At 39.5% G+C, this 18,801-nt stretch overlaps 1 protein-coding gene across 2 annotated transcripts in view; it reads left to right on the forward strand.

The window, feature by feature from the left end:
- Positions 1–18,495, forward strand: part of rnf152 (ring finger protein 152) — a 41,387-nt gene extending 22,892 nt beyond the window's left edge. For both annotated transcript variants that reach the window (XM_008396413.3, XM_017301740.2), the window contains exon 2: positions 16,429–18,495. In XM_008396413.3, coding sequence (XP_008394635.1) covers positions 16,537–17,187 — 651 coding nt within the window. In that variant the 5' untranslated portion in view covers positions 16,429–16,536 and the 3' untranslated portion in view covers positions 17,188–18,495. The remainder of the gene's footprint in view (positions 1–16,428) is intronic.
- The last annotated feature ends 306 nt before the right edge of the window (positions 18,496–18,801 follow it).

Below are 18,801 nucleotides of genomic sequence, written 5' to 3' on the forward strand. Positions count from 1 at the left end.
CTGTCCTGACACTCGATGCCAAGCAGCTGATTTATGACCTCTGTAGCGCCGACTCCCCCATCTGTTTGTATTCGAGGAGTTTTTTTTTTTTTTTTTACGCACTCGGATGATTTGCAGCGTTTCGGATCAACCCCAGGAAAACAGCTGATTTCCTGGAGGCGGTTCGCCGCTCCTTTCCCTCCGTCTGCCAGGCGCTCTTCTTCCTTTATCTCGTCCTGGCATTGATTAACTCTGCGGGCGTCTTCGGAGCTTGTTAGTCTGTCAATTTTCTCACCAACTGCTGGAGTCATTAACATTTAGGGTTACTGTGCAAAAATGCCTCAGCAGGTGTTCCTGCTGCTCATTCCTCTCTGCACACCTGTGCTGCTGTCAGATATGGAAGTGTGACGGAAAAGATGCAAGAAAAACAAAACAAACCTGCAGCTGCTGCAGCTGCTGCTAGTGAACTCCTAACTTTAAAGTTACGGTGGGTAAATAGTTTCCACATTACGGATGGATGATATGGACTTATTTTGTGTTACTATTATGCCTTTGAAAAGCAGAAGTGGAGCCTATTATTTATTATTTCTGCATTACACAGAAATAATAACCACAGAAATATAGATACTGCACTGGAAAAAAACATTCCTGTTGTTGGTATTTGTTGTTATTTATGGATACTTTCATTGAAAAAACGGTGGAGAAAATGGTAAATCATCATTTTTGGAATTTGTGACAAAGATAAACACAAAATCTTATCAAGTATTTTTGTCTAATTTCTAGTGCAAATATCTTCATGCACTTTAAATAAGACGAAACTAACTTGGCAAGTTTTCACCAAGACATTGGAGTTTGTTTTTAGTAAATCATTTCAAAAATAATTGGTTATATTTGTGTTTTTGCAGTGTAACACTTATAAAACCAAAACTTCCAGCTGGTAATATACGTAAACATTAACTAAATGATGAGTTTGGTTTTCTGTGAAGCACAAAGTGAATGAAACCCAGTAAAATCTTCCCGTTGTGCGCTCCCGTTGCCTGGTATCTGCAGGTTGCAGGGCGAAGCGTCGTGTTTCCGCTGCAGCTCTGACGCCTTTCAGGGAAGCTTCCTGCAGCGACGCAGCGGCTGGCAGGCTATTGTGAGGCGGTTCCATTAGAGATACCTTGAAAGCATGCGAGCAAATGTAGCCGTGTTTGGCCTCCAGAGATGTTTCTGAAGGTCAGACATGTCAGCTGTGTTTGCACAGTGTTTGTGTGTTTAATGTTTGACATTTCTTTCTTTGTCCGGCTCTCTCGGCGGTGCAGCTCTTGTCTCGTGTGCAGAGAGCTTCAAAGAGAGATGATGCTGCAGGCGGATAATCACAGGTTCGTCTGGTACACCGGCCCTGTGGTGACTGCTCAGGTGGAAGTGGAGGAAGAGAGAGAAACCGGGCTTACGGCACAAAAATTAGCCAATAAAACGTCTGGTTTTACGCAACTGATCTTTTTTCACAAAGCATTTTTGTCAGTTTCTATTGCAAATATCTTATTGCACTTGAAATAAGACAAAACTAACTTAGAAGTAACTTTCCAGAAGGAAATATGAGCTTTTATAAGTCAGCAATTCCTTAATGTTAATATAAAAAGTTCTAGTTCCACTGGCTGATTATTCCACCATATAAAAAAACATTTTTCCTGTTATAAGTTAAAAAATCTGCTTTTTCTACAATATTTACCATTACTAAATTAGTTGACAATGATTTTAGTAATCATTCAATCACAATTAATCTGATCGTTTCAGCTCTAAAATATCCATCCATCCATTTTCTTACACCCTTGTCCCTTAGTGGGGTCAGGACGTACTGGTGCCTCTCCAGCTAACGTTTCGGGCGAGAGGCGGGGTCACCCTGGACAGGTCGCCAGTCTGTCGCCGGGCAACACAGAGACACACAGGACAAACAACCATGCACACACACACTCACACCTAGGGAGAATTTGACCAATTAACCTGACAGTCATGTTTTTGGACTGTGGGAGGAAACCGGAGTACCCGGAGAAAACCCACGCATGCACAGGGAGAACATGCAAACTCCATGCAGAAAGACCGGGGCCGGGAATCAAACCCAGAACCTTCTTGCTGCAAGGCAACAGCTCTACCAACTGCACCACTGTGCAGCCCGCTCTAAAATATATTCACCAGAAAACAAGCAAAGCATCACATCTCAGAAGCAGGAAGTGACTGATTTCACCTTCTGAATTACGATTGATTTCTCTCTCTGAAGCTGCTGATTAATGCGTTTGGTTCAGCTGCTTCTCTGAAGCCATCGGTTACGTTTAACTCTAATTAAACGGGTCGTTAGGGAAACTGTCAGCGTGAGTAGCTGAGCTTTATTCAGTTTGAAATGTCTCAGGAAGTTTCTGTTGTTTTGTTGTCTTACAGCTCAGGGTGTGGAGATGTTGGTGCAAATTAATTAGAAATAACTGATAATTTGGAGGTTTAAGCTCCAAAAGCCGGTCGGTCAATCCTGATAATCATTCTGGAGGATTAGAGCCACAAAAAAACCTAAATAATAATTCTGACATCAATCTCAGAATTTTGACTTTAACTTCACAATCCTGATTTCAAACTCATGATTCTGACTGTATTCGCACAATTTGCACTTTCTCAGAATTGAAATGTTTTTTTCTCAGAATTCTGATTTTAGCCGCAATTTATTGGGCAGAATTTGTACTTTTTCCTCAGAATTCTTACTGTAATTGCAGAATTCTGATTCTGAACTCAGAATTCTGTCTTGAGTTGTAAAATTCTGACTTTTTTTAGAATTCTGACTTTAATCTGAGAATTCTGACTTTTTTAGAATTCTGACTTTTTTAGAATTCTGACTTTAATCTGAGAATTCAAACTTTTTTAGAATTCTGACTTTTTTAGAATTCTGACTTTTTTAGAATTCTGACTTTTTTAGAATTCTGACTTTTCTCACAGAAAATTAAAGCCAGAATTCTGAGAATAAAAACAAAAATATATCGTTTAATTTAGTGGCCCTAACTCCCTTCCATAGTTTTCGGTCATAATTCCTAAGTGATAAGACACAGACTGCATCCTGCATCCTGTCCTTCTTGGATCAAGGTGGGATTAAGTGCAGCAGGTGACCTGGACACCCTGACGGCCGCCACCCGCAGTAATGAGCAGCACCTGATGCCGCGGCATCAACTCGCCGTCCGGCTTTAATCCTGACAAATCGCCGCCTGGCTCCTCCGCTCAATCCCTTCTTATCTGCCTCTCCTGCAGATTCTGCAATCCATATCCTCTGCAGCAGGGCTCATTATCTAAAGCGAGCGTTGATGGGGTGCGCTTGATTTCCCCTCTGCGTGAGCTGGCGGAGGGGGGGCGGGAGGCGGGCGGGGCGGTTTCTGTGTGACCCGGGTCCCGGAGGTGAGCAGCTTCTGCTTCAGGTGTTCATGCAGGTAAGGAAGAGCAGCATGAACACCTGGATGACTGTCAGCACAGACAGACCAATCAGCAGGAGGGAAAACATGCAGAAATGGTCACCATGGCAACGTGTTGGTCTGACTAATGAGACTTTCAGGTTAAAATGATCTTCAGTTTATTCTAAACTCTAGAAAAGATTTATAAGATTTTAATAAATCCACCCATTTCCTTCCTTCCTTCCTTCCTTCCTTCCTTCCTTCCTTCCTTCCTTCCTTCCTTCCTTCCTTCCTTCCTTCCTTCCTTCCTTCCTTCCTTCCTTCCTTCCTTCCTTCCTTCCCTTACCGAAATATAACACTAAAACTACCACTATAACTCATATAAACTAAACATTTAATTTTTAATTAGTAATAAATAATAAAAATTGGCCAACAAAAAGTCACAATGAAATAAAACTAAACTATAATAAACCTCAAACTGCTGTAAACTCTGATATTTATGTGTCTTGTTGGTTTTATCCATGAAAACCGACTGATGTTTCAGTTTCCGGCCTGCGGTGAGTCGGAGTTTCATGCCGATCAGTTTATCGACCCAAATCCTCCCCGGTGAAATATTCCTCTGTTTGAGCGACGCTCCCATCCTCGGAGCTGTCGCTCACGCTAACAGAGATAAACGGGGGAAGAGAGTGATGATGGCGTGAAAACAGCTGACAGGAACATGGCAGCCATTTTGTCTGAGTCCGATCTGCACAGGAAGTCCTGACCTCACAGTTTCCTTCGCTTTACTCTGACGAAGCTTAACGTTCGTTTTAAAACATATTTTATAGATCAGATGACCAGACTAGAGTTTGTTCCTTCAGCTGTTTCTGGATCAGTTCTGCTGCTGCTCCGTTCACAGGAAAATGATTTAGTTTGTTTCAACTCAAAGTATTTAGGATCGTAAACCAACCAACCAACATTTATTCTGCCTACTAAATCTAATTTAATGCCAAAATATGATTTGTTTATGTCTCTTTATTTGCCAAAAGCCAAGTAAAGAAATATATGTGGATTTGATCAAATAAGAAAATGTACTTTACTGATTGGAGATGTTTCCCATGTGGATGTTTCATTGAGAAATAAATATGTAGTAGCTACAATAATCTACAAGCAATTCAGTTTTTTTGTAACTGTTGGTGCAAACTATTGAATTTTCAGACCAAAGTCTTGACAGTTTAATAATCCGTGACTTTCCAGGTGTCAGACGAATGTTGCTTTACTCCTATAGATTCTTTTAATCAGTTTCTTTCGCTCATGCCTCTTGGAAAAAATGCAGCTTCTGTTTGAAATTACAATTGATTCAAAATGGAAGACAGAGATGATGGCGGCCGTCACAAAGGGGACGCAAAGACGTGGAGGGAAATTATGAAAAACTCAAAAGACGACGGCGCTAAAGATCGAAGGCGGAGGAACATTAGTGTGATCCTGAATAATCACAAAATCAATCAACAGGCTGTAATCCAGAACAACACGACCATGAAATGATTCAGTGACCTCAGAGGGGAAGTAGGACGATCAGAGAGACGGAGAGGAAACAACCTGGATTCAAATTCATCAAAAACAAAAAGTTATGAAACAAAAACAACTTAAAGGAAAAGAAACGACAAAACGATGAGATGCTAAATCTCCATCCATCCATCCATCCATCCATCCATCCATCCATCCATCCATCCATCCATCCATCCATCCAAACATCCATCCAAACATCCAACTGTCCATCCATCCATCCATCCATCCATCCATCCATCCATCCATCCATCCATCCATCCATCCATCCATCCATCCATCCATCCATCCATCCATCCATCCAACTGTTCATCCATCCATCCATCCATCCAACTGTTCATCCATCCATCCATCCATCCATATTTGAATTAGACCTTTGGAACAAAGTAGGAAATAAAACTGAGATTAAATTGTTATTCCTCTGGTTCCTGTGCAAAACATTTCTTCTTCTGGACTTAATTTATGTTTTGCTGTTACTGGTTTCTCTGGTTGTTTTTTGCTGTTACTGGTTTCTTTGGTTGTTTTTTGCTGTTACTGGTTTCTTTGGTTGTTTTTTGCTGTTACTGGTTTCTTTGGTTGTTTTTTGCTGTTACTGGTTTCTTTGGTTGTTTTTTGCTGTTACTGGTTTCTTTGGTTGTTTTTTGCTGTTACTGGTTTCTCTGGTTGTTTTTTGCTGTTACTGGTTTCTTTGGTTGTTTTTTGCTGTTACTGGTTTCTTTGGTTGTTTTTTGCTGTTACTGGTTTCTTTGGTTGTTTTTTGCTGTTACTGGTTTCTTTGGTTGTTTTTTGCTGTTACTGGTTTCTCTGGTTGTTTTTTGCTGTTACTGGTTTCTCTGGTTGTTTTTTGCTGTTACTGGTTTCTTTGGTTGTTTTTTGCTGTTACTGGTTTCTTTGGTTGTTTTTTGCTGTTACTGGTTTCTCTGGTTGTTTTTTGCTGTTACTGGTTTCTCTGGTTGTTTTTTGCTGTTACTGGTTTCTTGGTTGTTTTTTGCTGTTACTGGTTTCTTTGGTTGTTTTTTGCTGTTACTGGTTTCTTTGGTTGTTTTTTGCTGTTACTGGTTTCTCTGGTTGTTTTTTGCTGTTACTGGTTTCTCTGGTTGTTTTTTGCTGTTACTGGTTTCTCTGGTTGTTTTTTGCTGTTACTGGTTTCTCTGGTTGTTTTGCTGTTACTGGTTTCTCTGGTTGTTTTGCTGTTACTGGTTTCTCTGGTTGTTTTGCTGTTACTGGTTTCTTTGGTTGTTTTTTGCTGTTACTGGTTTCTCTGGTTGATTTTTGTTGTTACTGGTTTCTCTGGTTGTTTTTTGCCGTTACTGGTTTCTCTGGTTGTTTTTTGCTGTTACTGGTTTCTCTGGTTGTTTTTTGCTGTTACTGGTTTCTCTGGTTGTTTTTTGCTGTTACTGGTTTCTCTGGTTGTTTTTTGCTGTTACTGGTTTCTCTGGTTGATTTTTGTTGTTACTGGTTTCTTTGGTTGATTTTTGTTGTTACTGGTTTCTTTGGTTGTTTTTTGCCGTTACTGGTTTCTTTGGTTGTTTTTTGCCGTTACTGGTTTCTCTGGTTGTTTTTTGCTGTTACTGGTTTCTCTGGTTGTTTTTTGCTGTTACTGGTTTCTCTGGTTGTTTTTTGCTGTTACTGGTTTCTCTGGTTGATTTTTGTTGTTACTGGTTTCTTTGGTTGTTTTTTGCTGTTACTGGTTTCTTTGGTTGTTTTTTGCTGTTACTGGTTTCTTTGGTTGTTTTTTGCCGTTACTGGTTTCTTTGGTTGTTTTTTGCCGTTACTGGTTTCTCTGGTTGTTTTTTGCTGTTACTGGTTTCTTTGGTTGTTTTTTGCCGTTACTGGTTTCTCTGGTTGTTTTTTGCTGTTACTGGTTTCTTTGGTTGTTTTTTGCTGTTACTGGTTTCTTTGGTTGTTTTTTGCTGTTACTGGTTTCTCTGGTTGTTTTTTGCTGTTACTGGTTTCTCTGGTTGTTTTTTGCTGTTACTGGTTTCTCTGGTTGTTTTTTGCTGTTACTGGTTTCTCTGGTTGTTTTTTGCTGTTACTGGTTTCTCTGGTTGTTTTTTGCTGTTACTGGTTTCTCTGGTTGTTTTTTGCTGTTACTGGTTTCTCTGGTTGATTTTTGTTGTTACTGGTTTCTTTGGTTGATTTTTGTTGTTACTGGTTTCTTTGGTTGTTTTTTGCCGTTACTGGTTTCTTTGGTTGTTTTTTGCCGTTACTGGTTTCTCTGGTTGTTTTTTGCTGTTACTGGTTTCTCTGGTTGTTTTTTGCTGTTACTGGTTTCTCTGGTTGATTTTTGTTGTTACTGGTTTCTTTGGTTGTTTTTTGCTGTTACTGGTTTCTTTGGTTGTTTTTTGCTGTTACTGGTTTCTTTGGTTGTTTTTTGCCGTTACTGGTTTCTTTGGTTGTTTTTTGCCGTTACTGGTTTCTCTGGTTGTTTTTTGCTGTTACTGGTTTCTTTGGTTGTTTTTTGCCGTTACTGGTTTCTCTGGTTGTTTTTTGCTGTTACTGGTTTCTTTGGTTGTTTTTTGCTGTTACTGGTTTCTTTGGTTGTTTTGCTGTTACTGGTTTCTCTGGTTGATTTTTGTTGTTACTGGTTTCTTTGGTTGTTTTTTCTCTGCTGGTTTCGCCAACAGGAAGTGAAATGTTTTGTCAGTATCGATGATCCTGCAGCGATGCCGACTGTCACTCCTGCTGGTAAATATCTCTAAGATGTTCCTTCCTTGATCTCAGTATCACCAGGCAACAGCTCATATCCTTGTTGTGGTTCTTGACTCTCCTTAAATCCATTCATGTCATTTTGGGGTAATATAATTCTGCTTAATTGTCATTTTAGGTGTTGAATTTAATAGAAAATAGCTGTTCTCCATTAGATTTGGTGGGACTTCAGCAGGATCACGGCTAACGGCAGCGAAACTTACCTCACATTATTTAACTTACAGCAGAGAAGAAATGAATGCATGAAGGTCAAAGTGGTTGTTGAATTATACAGGAGCTGTCAAGGGCTTCCTATGCAGTGTAAGGTTGGGACTACATTATAAGATGCGTAGCCTGAACTTAGGTAAAGATTGTTTTCCTGCCAGTTTTTTCCCTTTTCTTTCTCTTTTTGTTGTTTATTTGCAGAGGGACGAGTGTAAAGTGTAAGCATATTCTCAGAAAATCTTTTTTGTGCCTGTATCTTATTTTATTGCTGTGACTTGCTGAAGCATCCATTAATTCAGCTATTTATGAGGTTCATTAGTCAGTATTTGGACTGAATTTAATTGCTTTTCTGCTCAAATACAGTTTTCTTGTCAAATCATCCTTGATGGAAAACCATCTTTACATTCATTTTTATTTTTAAGGGCAAAATTTCAATCAAGTTCTGCTTATTTGCCCATCACCAGTTGATAACATGACAACTGTTATCGATTAAGGCATTTTCCAAAACATACAGGCCCAATCTGCATTTAACTTTACAGAGTCCAACTGGATCCAAATTAAATTAACTCAATCCAATCATGTTATGTTGTCAGATTCAGATTGAGGTGATCATTCACCAAACAATAATACTGTTCAATTTCATGCAACACCATGCAAATGCTCTGTCTGCGCTGATGAAGATTCATTCACTTGAACTGTTGGATGCTTGGAACTACTTTATGATTACCTGGGTGAACAAATATGACCTTTTGGTAGAGCAGGACGACAAACAGATTTCTACAAGTAACTTTTCAGTAAGACACTTTTCAGCAACTTATTAAATAATTTCTTAATATTGTTGAAAAAACTCTGAAATTTTCAGATAAATTCAGAAATTTTGCAGAAAAAAACTTGTAAATTTCTGAGTTTGAGATGTTGACAATTTGCTAGAAAAAAATCCCCTTTTTTAATTAATCTGAAGATATTTCTAGAAACAAATTTAAATTGCTGAGTTTCCAAAGTCAAAAATGTTCAACTTTTGGAAATGTTATGAGTTTCAAGTCAAAAGTTTTTAACTTTCAGAGCTCAGATATTTAATTGTTTTTTCTAGAAAATTTTCGACTTTTCAAGGTCAGAAATTTCTGAGATTTATTTAAAAAAATATTTCTTTTTTCTTGCAATTTGTTTTACTTTTGGGACTCAAAAACTTATTTAATTTAGATAAATCAAAAAAAAAATTTTTTTATGTTTTCTAACAAATTTTCAACTTTTGAATCTCAAATTTGCACATTTTTCAGCAGAATTTACTCTTTGTTTTCTTTTTCTTTTCTTTCCATCTCCAACTCGCTGTCGTACCTGAAACAGTTTGAAGACGCCCTAAAATGTGCCATCACCTCGGGGTTTTGTTCCAACCACTTTGGGTCAAAGTTTTGACAAACCAGCGGCGATGTGCCAGCCTTCGCCTTCCAGACAGAACAGAAAAGGAGTAAATTTCCATCAAAAAACTCAAACATCTTAAATTTCTGAGTTTGAAAAGTCCAGCAATTTTTGACTTTTGTAAGTTTTTTTTCTAGAAAATATCTGAGATAAATCTCAAAATCATTTTGGTTTTTTTACCCAGTACATTTCTGAGTTTTTAACTTTTGAAATTCAGATCTCCAAGTTTTCTCAAAAATTTTTTTTTTATAATATTAATTTAAAACTTTCTGAGTTTTTTTCTTAATGTTTGACTCAAATGTTGAAATTTCCTTGTTTTTCCAGGAACATCTGAAACATATCAAAATCTGAGTTTTTAATTCTAGTATTTTTTTTTGTTTTACTTTTTCAACTCAGAAACTTTTTTTTTTTTTTTCAACATTCTAATATCAAGATTTCAAAGTTTTGGTTCTGGTAATCTGTTGACTTTTTGAACTCACAAATGTTGTTTTTCTTGAAAATTATGAGATTAATCCAGACGTTTCTGGCTTTTTTTCCTGCAAATTTTCTACTTTTTCAAACTCCAAAAAATTCCTTGTTTTTCTAAAAAAAAAATTGAATTTTTTTGGCATACGTTTTTTCCTCTGAATCAACCATCATATTTACTTTACACAATGTGTTTCTGATGTGTTCAGATGTTGCCGCCCCTGCAGTCATCTGGACTCCATTAAATCTCCAGCTCTTTATTAAGAATCTTCACATGTTGATGTGTAATCTCACCATCTTCTTCTCTCATAAAGTCACGGCTGTCTGAGTTTTGTCGTTCTGAATCAAATCCAACATGGCCGTCCAGGGTGTTTCTAAGGCGATGAGGCTGAATGCATAAACAGATACGTTTTTGCTCATTGTTTTTGCGACGCATCCTGTGTTGATGTGTCAGAACCGCAGACGGAGTCGCAGAACGAGGCCTGTGCAGCCGACCACTGCAGGACACATTATGGCAATTTCCATCTTGACAAGCCAACGAGTGTCAGCCCTGACACGATGCGCCTCTCTCCGGCTTCCACCTCCCATGGTGCAACAGGAAAGCACATCACCTCCTGGAAAACGAGTCTTTGGCGTGCTTTTCTTACTTCCTACTTGATAAACCAAATATTTGGCAACAAGGAACGTTTTGGACTTCCAAAGAAAACCATCTCCAACTGGTCAGACTCCAGTTAGTAATGTAAAAACGTTTTCATTGATGAAAATTGATATTTACTATGACAGCAGCAAACAATTATTTTCATAATTCTAATCTAGTAAAACATTGTGCCAATAAATAAGGATGATATTGAGGGTGATTGTGAATTAATGGAGCCAAATTGCAGCATTAATTTAAGACAATTTCTGCATGAATGTCCCTCTGTTCATGCCTTTTACATATTTGATTCTTTTCCTCTTGTATTTTTCTCTTCAAACATCAAACTAGAAGCTGTGTTTTATAAATGGGTCTAATAATGTGAGAAAATCACAATTTTCTGTTAAGCACAAGTTTTTAATCATAAATGAAATGCTAGATCGGTCAACTTTAAATTAACTCATTAACTGATATAAACCATGAAATGCAACATTTCTGAAGGACAGTTTGATCTTTTTCCATCCAGTTGGAGTTAATTGATCCGGTTTTATTTTAGGTTTTGCATGGCTGCTTCAGCCGTCAGACACTTTAAAGGAGTTTTATCTCCAGTCCAGATGGAGATATTTGGGTGAGGGGGTCACCACGTCGTCTTTGTGCCTCCGTGGAGGAAGCCGTGTTTTGGTTTCCTGACCTATTTATCTTCATGCAAAAATCCCACCAGCTCAACAGAGTCAGGCGGAGACGGGAGAATAAAGGAAGTAAAAGCAAACGGAGATGAATCGCTCACTAAAAGCCACTCCTACAGCAGTCAGAATCCATTTATCTGTCGTGTGTGCGTGAGCTGCTGTAAATCACTTTCAGCTGCTGAGGTTTACGATTCCATTTTGTGAAATATTATTGTGTTTCCTCCGCCGCGGATCAGGTGAGAATAAAGGACGATGGAGGTGAAAAGGAGAAGTGAACGCTTCTGTTTGTGAATGCAAATCTGGACTCAGTGCAGATAAATCAGCTGGTCAGATAATGTTGGACGGATGAAATCGGCTTATTGAGGGTGGAATTTATCAATATTTATTCTGGCACGAGGGTCATGGCAAGGACGATCTACTATTTTCTTAGAGAGAAGAGAAAATATAGTTTATTCTCTCAGCTATTGACCACTGGAAAACTCTCTGGGGATTGTTGTGGTGGAGTAAAACATTCAATTTCAGTCCTAAAATGTGTTTTTTATTGGCAACCCAGTACAAAATCAATCAAGAATAATCTTCTAAAAACTTGAAAAATCAATTTTATGCAGTGAGAAAAAAAAATCTCACATGCTGGCTTATGTGGCTTAAAAAAATTTGACTTTTTTTTATACCAGATAAGATTTTTCTCACTTTCTTTTCTATAAAATAAATGACAAATACAGGCAGTATTTTTTTAAAAAGTGGCTTTTATTTCAGTCGTCCCTTCTATGAGTTGCACTACAGACTGTTATTGAATATAGTCATAGTGTAAGCAGAAAACCATCTAAAATGATGAGAAAAAACTTGGATATCAGGATCTGACATAAGACACAGATCTCAACATTTCCATTTTTTTTTTACATTTCAAACTCAAAAGTTTCAGAGATTTTCCAGAAGATTTTTGACGTTACTTTCAAAATTAGTGTTTTTTTTCTAAAAATCATTTGGCTTTTCAAACTCAGAAAGGCCCTTGTTTTTGTTTTACGGCAGAAATTTACTCCTTATTTTTTCTACCGTGATACGGCGTCGTAAGACAATCATCCATAACGAAGTTGCACGTTTGAAGCTCTGTGCGTCACCGCCGCTGACATTTCACCGGTTCAAACCACCCGAGGATTCCCGCATGAAAACAATCATCTGCTTCGTGCTGCTTCCAGCCATTTTATTATGTCGGCCGTGTGGAGCTGGATGTGGATGCGGTTATTTTTACCTCCTGTCCGTGTCCTCAGGTGTGCGGCGCTTCCCGGTGGATCAGACGCGTCACGGCTGCTGCTCGGTCACTCTTCGTCCTCTAGCTACCAAAGCAGAACCTTTCACACAAACTGCCTGAAAAACTGGAAAACTTTCCCTCAGACGTTTGTTTCTCTGGATATTTCTGTTTGTGTCTACAGTTGGTGGGTGTGGGAGAAAGTGGGTCAGCAGCTCGCCCTGGTTACTGCTCAGTTGAACCGATAAATCATATCATTACGCTGCAGACAGAGTTGGTCCTCTCTCTTGTTTTACGACCTCGGAAATGTTTCCAAAAAACTCAGAGGAAAAAAGGTTTTCTCCATTTATCTGAACGGCTACATGTTGTTCTCAGCTAAAAATGACCAAATACAGCTAAAACCAACAGAAGCTGCTCAACCGGCTGTAGTCTCATATTGACTTTTTTTTTTTTACAGCAACTCAGTTCATGAGTAAATTTAACCAATAATTTAACCAAACCGGCCATTTATAATGGTAGAATTGAACTATTTTCCATTTAAGGTTCTGGTTTTAGAGCATCTTGTTTTATATTAAAGGAGAACTATTGTGGAAAATTCACATTCTACATGTTTTATTATTCCATTTGGGTCTCAGCAACAACACCTAAACGTTTTAAATAATAACTTCATGTTTTTTGATGTCTGGAAAATGAGCTGTTTTAAAAACCTTTGGCATGTTAAGTCACATTCAAAGGGCACAGTCGTTACCCAGCAACCTAAGCAGAGTTCTGCCCGTTACCTAGCAACCCAAGGAGCTCCTGCATGTTTGGTCAGCTGGTTTTACCACTGTATGTGCTGTACAATGGCTGCTGGAGAGGACAAGTGTAGAAACCACTTGCTGCATTCTTGTTGGTTGTGCAGGTGACTCCACTAATGCTTTTCAAAGATGTATGGATGCATAATTGCACATTTATTTAAGCTATCATCTACTTAATTTACCTTTGGGATCAATAATCAATGGCGTTTGCTTATTTTTTTTATTTATATTTGATCTGTTTTCAGCAATTTTTACCTGTGAGTGTAAAGGTTTAGTTGGGGGTGTGGCTTATTTGGATTTAAAGTGACAAGATGCCCTTTAAAAGCTTATTGTGAAAGAAACAGACTAAATTCTCATTATCTAAGAATAATTTTGTACAAAACTTTGTGATGAACATGTTTTGTATAGACCATAAACCTATCCTAACATGTTAAAGGAAGCATAGTAGGTCATTTTTAACATCATTTTACCTCATATTGTTCCTATTGGCGTTCATAAATTGGGTATTTTAGCTTCTGTTTTATCTTTAACGTGTAGCAGACGTGTGCTTGAGGCAGAAAAAGGAAGTAAGTCACTTGAAAAATGATAAGTGTGAAGATTTCGTGTAGAGGAAGAAAAGATTCTTAGTCAAAACGGAGCAGCAGAGTGTTTGGGAATACTGGGCCACAAAGCTTTTTAGTCAGATCAAAGCTAATCCATATCTGTGGGGAGAGGACTTGGTAAAACCCTCGACTGTCAGTGGGAATCCTCTGCCTTCCTCTCCGTCTGTTCCATCTTCCTCAGCGCTCCGTGAAACCGGTTGGACTTTCAGCACCTTTTCTCTACTTTGAGCCAGCGTGGAGAAACTAGGTCAGCCATGGAGGAAGAAGTGAGCGGTCTGGCCTCCAGACTCGGTTAAGGAGGGAGTGTTTTGCCTCCAGGGAGGCAGAGGATGGAGAGGCTTGAGCTACAGGAGGCGATGCCACTGACGAGGTATTGACCTGGCAAGCTAACGAGGATCCGCTCAACACTAGGTGCTGAAGTAAAGTCTTTACTGGCTGCAGGCGTTATGGCTCCTATTTAACACTGAGGTTCATTCCCACCAGTTGTCTTTAGTCCACTTTAATTCGACTCTAGAAGGTCCGGTTTGTTTGTTAGGGTGTGAATGTGCAATCATACCAAAAGATTGAACTCTGCTTTGCCTACGAACTTCATCTTAGTTTGATTAACGTGAACTCTGGTGCGGTTTGAATGCATATGTGAACACCAAGCAGACTGGATACCTCTCCAAAAGCAGGAAGTGGACTACAGCGAAGGGCATTCTGGGTAAATACAACCAAAACAAACACAAGAGTCTAGCGCTAGCTGGAGAAAAAGACAAACGAGAAAAATCTGACACTGCTCTATTTGAATTTTTTAAAGAGTGAAGTTGCGTTCATGTTGACTTTGGAGGTTTTTGTGTCGTTTCTTTTGGTGGGTCTTAATGCAGTGCCCCCACAGGTGAGGAGGGGAACGAGCTTTTCAAAGGGTTTGGTTCATTTGACTGAGTGCAGTGGGAAAGAAAACCACGGCAGCGAAAATGTAACAAACCAATCGAACAGAATCTAGGTGTGAAGACACTCTAAAACGGAAGAATAATGTCAAAACTCTCTTAATTTGTCAGCTCTATCTTTCGATTTTGGAGCAATATTTAAAATACATATTTTCAGAAAACCCAAAAAAGTGCATTAAATGCTACTATTTTTACAAAATTTAAACACATTGTGAACTACTTCTCAGTTCTTTGCTTCTAAAACTGTTGTAAATGGCATAAGGAGGAGCATTGTTGTGATTACGTCCTAGAAGTTTCACACAGAGTAGGAGCTTCTTAAAGAGAGGAAAACTAATCATGTTTAATTTTTATGTTATTTTTATAATGACTGAAGGTGAAATAGTTACTAGATTGTGATATAAAATGACCCTGTGTGTCTGGAGAATACATAATGTCGCCCTTTAAGGGAGAGAGAGACTTAACTAATCTGTAGCAATGTTTGAAAGAAAAGCAGACTAAACTTCATTCTGTTTTCTTCTTGTATCCATGCACAGCTTTTCCATTTTGCTCTTATGTTTGTCTAATAAATTATTATGAAATGTGAGATGGTATACTTTCTTTCTATAGTGAAATTCTTTATATTCAGGGAGGATTTCAGTAGATATTTGATGTTTTTTCTGGTCCTGTTATGTTTTTCCATCCAAGGTCGAGTTTGATCTGCACTTAAATGAACCTCGCCAGCAGGACTGAATGATCTGCTCTGAACATGTTTGATGTGAAACCTCTTCTTATCCTGCTGCATCAGTGTCCCTACGGGGCGCCATGAGAGCTGTAATTACCTGAGATCTTGTTTCTGATAAGGGACACCGACGCTCAGTATTGCGGGACAATCAGTGGTCACCTTTTTCTATTTCTATCATCGTTTCTCTCCATCTCACTTCGTCCTCTCCCGCTTTTTACGCCTGAAGGGACAGCGTCTCTGTCGTGATGGCAGCGTAGCAAAAAGAGAGAGAGAGGAAAATCTACTCATTTTTCTTCCTTTTTTTTCTCCTCAGCAGTTTTTACACTTGACAATTTGGGCAAAGAAACAAAACGTAAAGGCGGCTAGGCCCTGTTTGGCATTCATTGTTTCCACGGTGGTATTTTGACAGGGCTTAATCATCTGTAAAAGCAAACTATCACCGCTTCTGCATGAATTAACGCCGCAGACGTGATTATGCAAGAAGAGTCGGATGTGGAAGGAGGGTTCCTGAAGTGTGTGGCCAGATGGAGAAAAAGGGAACAGCCACAGTCGACACAAATAAAGGATCCCATGAATACACTGCAGTCGCCTGCTGGATGATGCAGACGTCATTCACAAGACTGCCAGTTGTTTCTCATATGTCATTACAGGGCTGCAACTAACAGTTATTTTAGAAAACAGCTATTCTATCAATTGTTCTGATGATTAATCAATTATCCTAGCAATTAATCGGATACAAATCTGCCATGTTTTTGTGTCTTGGATTAACCGATTAACTGATGTATAATTAAATTGCAGAAAGTGCTTAATAGGATTTTTTTTTTTTTTTTTACATAATTTGAAGATAATTTTAAGGTAGAACTGCAACTTGAAGAGTTTTTAATAGAGCAGATTTACAGACAAAGATTTTTTTAAAATCTTAAATTCAAAATGCAAAAACAATAAATCATGCAAATTATTGAACTAATTTTAATTCATCATGCGATTAACTGATTTATTTCTTATTACAACAGGCCTTGTCTTGTGATTAAGAGGTTTTTATTTTGACATGCAGTTTCTAAAGATTGGTTTTTCTTCTTCTTCTGTTGCAGATGGAACATTTCGGCAACTGAAGGGTTTTGACGACAGTGAAGTTGAGGACGATTGCAAAACATCCCAACCTGCTCTGCATTGAAACTACTCAGGCTACCGGCTGCTGGATGCAGCTTTCCAACATGGAGACTCTTTCCCAGGACTCCATTCTGGAATGCCAGATCTGCTTTAACTACTACAGCCCCCGGCGGCGGCCCAAACTCCTGGACTGCAGGCACACCTGCTGCTCCGTGTGCCTGACCCAGATGCGCAGCACCCAGAAGGAGATCCGCTGCCCTTGGTGCCGCGGCGTCACCAAGCTTCCCCCCGGCCTGTCCGTCTCCCAGCTGCCAGACGACCCAGACATCATCACCGTCATCGCTATACCTCACGCCTCGGAGCACACGCCTGTCTTCATCCGCCTCCCCAGCAATGGTTGCTACATGTTGCCGTTGCCGGTCACCAAGGAGCGGGCGCTCGGCCTGCCTGGAGACCTGGGTTGCCGCTTCCTTCCTGGCGGCCAGCAGAAGGGCATGACGGTGGTGACGGTGCCCGAACAGCAGCCTCTGGGCCTGGCGATGGGCCTGGAGGGCGTCGGGCTGGACGGCAGCGAGGGCGAGAGGAGAGTTCCCGGCCCAGTTGGAGGAGGAAAGGGTTCCACATGGTCCGGCGTTTGCACGGTTATTTTGGTGGCGTGTGTGTTGCTGTTCCTGTTGGGAATCGTGCTGCACAACATGTCCTGCATCTCCAAACGCTTCACTGTTATCTCCTGCGGCTGAGGGAGATCGATTTGACCCCCTGCGGACCTCTGCCCCCTCCTCAGTGGCCCAGACTCTTCTGAGGAGAGGAGACATAGCTTAACATCACAGGAAAACCAGGCAACGACGGAGCAAAGGGGAGTAGTACTGATGAGGGAACAACGAGGGCGAGAAGGAGATCTACAAACTGTCTGTCAGCATTGTTTGTTGTTTTCAATTATGAAAACTGAAAATGGATATTTTCCACCAGCTCTGTGTTGGTTCTATAAACTGCCACATCTTTGTGTTTTCTTCAAGAACGTTCTGAAAGTCACTGTGGATTTGTTTTTAGACAGCGGATTGTGTTTCCTAGAGTGACGTAGACACCCATTACACTCGAAGTGACTGGAACACCTGTTTGCTCTGTGGTTTGTAAAGTTCATCAGTTTTCTGTGTTTTTATTAGCCATTTTGAGGCTTTGAGCGCTGTGTCTTAAAGGTGACCTATTATGCTTCCTTCAACAGGTTAGGATAGGTCTATGTTGTGTACAAAATATGTTTGTCATTTTTTTTATGCACAAAGTCATTCTTAGATAATGAGATTTTAGTCTATTTTGAGCTCCTTTCATAATGAGCTGTTTTAGGGCGTCACGTCACTTTAAATCCAAATAAACTGCTGCTGGCCACGCCCCCCCAACTCAACATTTACACTCGCACAAGAAAATGACTGCGAACAGATGCGCAATTATCCAACCGTACATATTTGAAAAGCAGAAGTGGAGCCTCCTGCACAACCAATAAGAATGCAGCAAGTGTTTTCTGGATGGTAAGTCAGCAACTAAGCATTTTGTCTTTTTCAGCAGCCATTTTACTGATACAGTGATAAAACCAGCTGACCAAATGTCATGGAGCCCAGCTTGGTTTGCGACGTCACATTCTAGAGGGTTTCAAAATGGTTAATTTTCCAAACACCTAAAAACACCAGCTTGGGATTTTTTTAAGCACTTGTGCTGTTTTGGAAGCAATTGAGATCCAAATGGAAGAGTAAAAGCTTGCAAAATGGGAATTTTGCATAATAGGTCCCCTTTAAAATCCAGAACCTGGACTGTTCTCTGATTCGGTGGGAATCAACATCCACATCTTCCCATTTGGTTTTCTTTTTTTCCTGTTGAAGAACTTGTTTAGGCCGAATTGTTGAGCAGTATATTGTACAGCTGAACTATACACAGCTAGCTCTGAGATGCTTTAGGATTGTAAAAGTGTGAATTTTTGTTTAAATCAGCCAATAGAAGTTTTTTATTGCTTTACTTATATTTTAATTAAAAGCATTTGTTTGTTCAAGCCTCACAAATCTCAATGGGTTTTTTTTTTGTATATTAGGTTTTGGCTTTTAGGTTGCGCCAAACAAGCAGTTTAATCTTTGAGAGCTGCTATACTTCAACCTTTGGATCCTTCTTATCTCTAAAACCTTAAATTCTCCGGAATCGGTCAATTATTTCCGGTTTTTATCTAACAGAAATCCTATTTTTCACAGCTGACTGAACTTAATAGCTCACTCCTTTTCTTTGTTTATCCTCAGGAATCTCTTTTTCCTTCAAATCTTTATGGATTTATTGTCACAGAGGTAATTAACATTCCTCAGGGGCCAATTGCAGCC

Source organism: Poecilia reticulata, chromosome 20 (genome assembly GCF_904066995.2).
Source record: "Poecilia reticulata chromosome 20, P_reticulata-male-v2, whole genome shotgun sequence".
Lineage (NCBI taxonomy): Eukaryota > Metazoa > Chordata > Actinopteri > Cyprinodontiformes > Poeciliidae > Poecilia > Poecilia reticulata.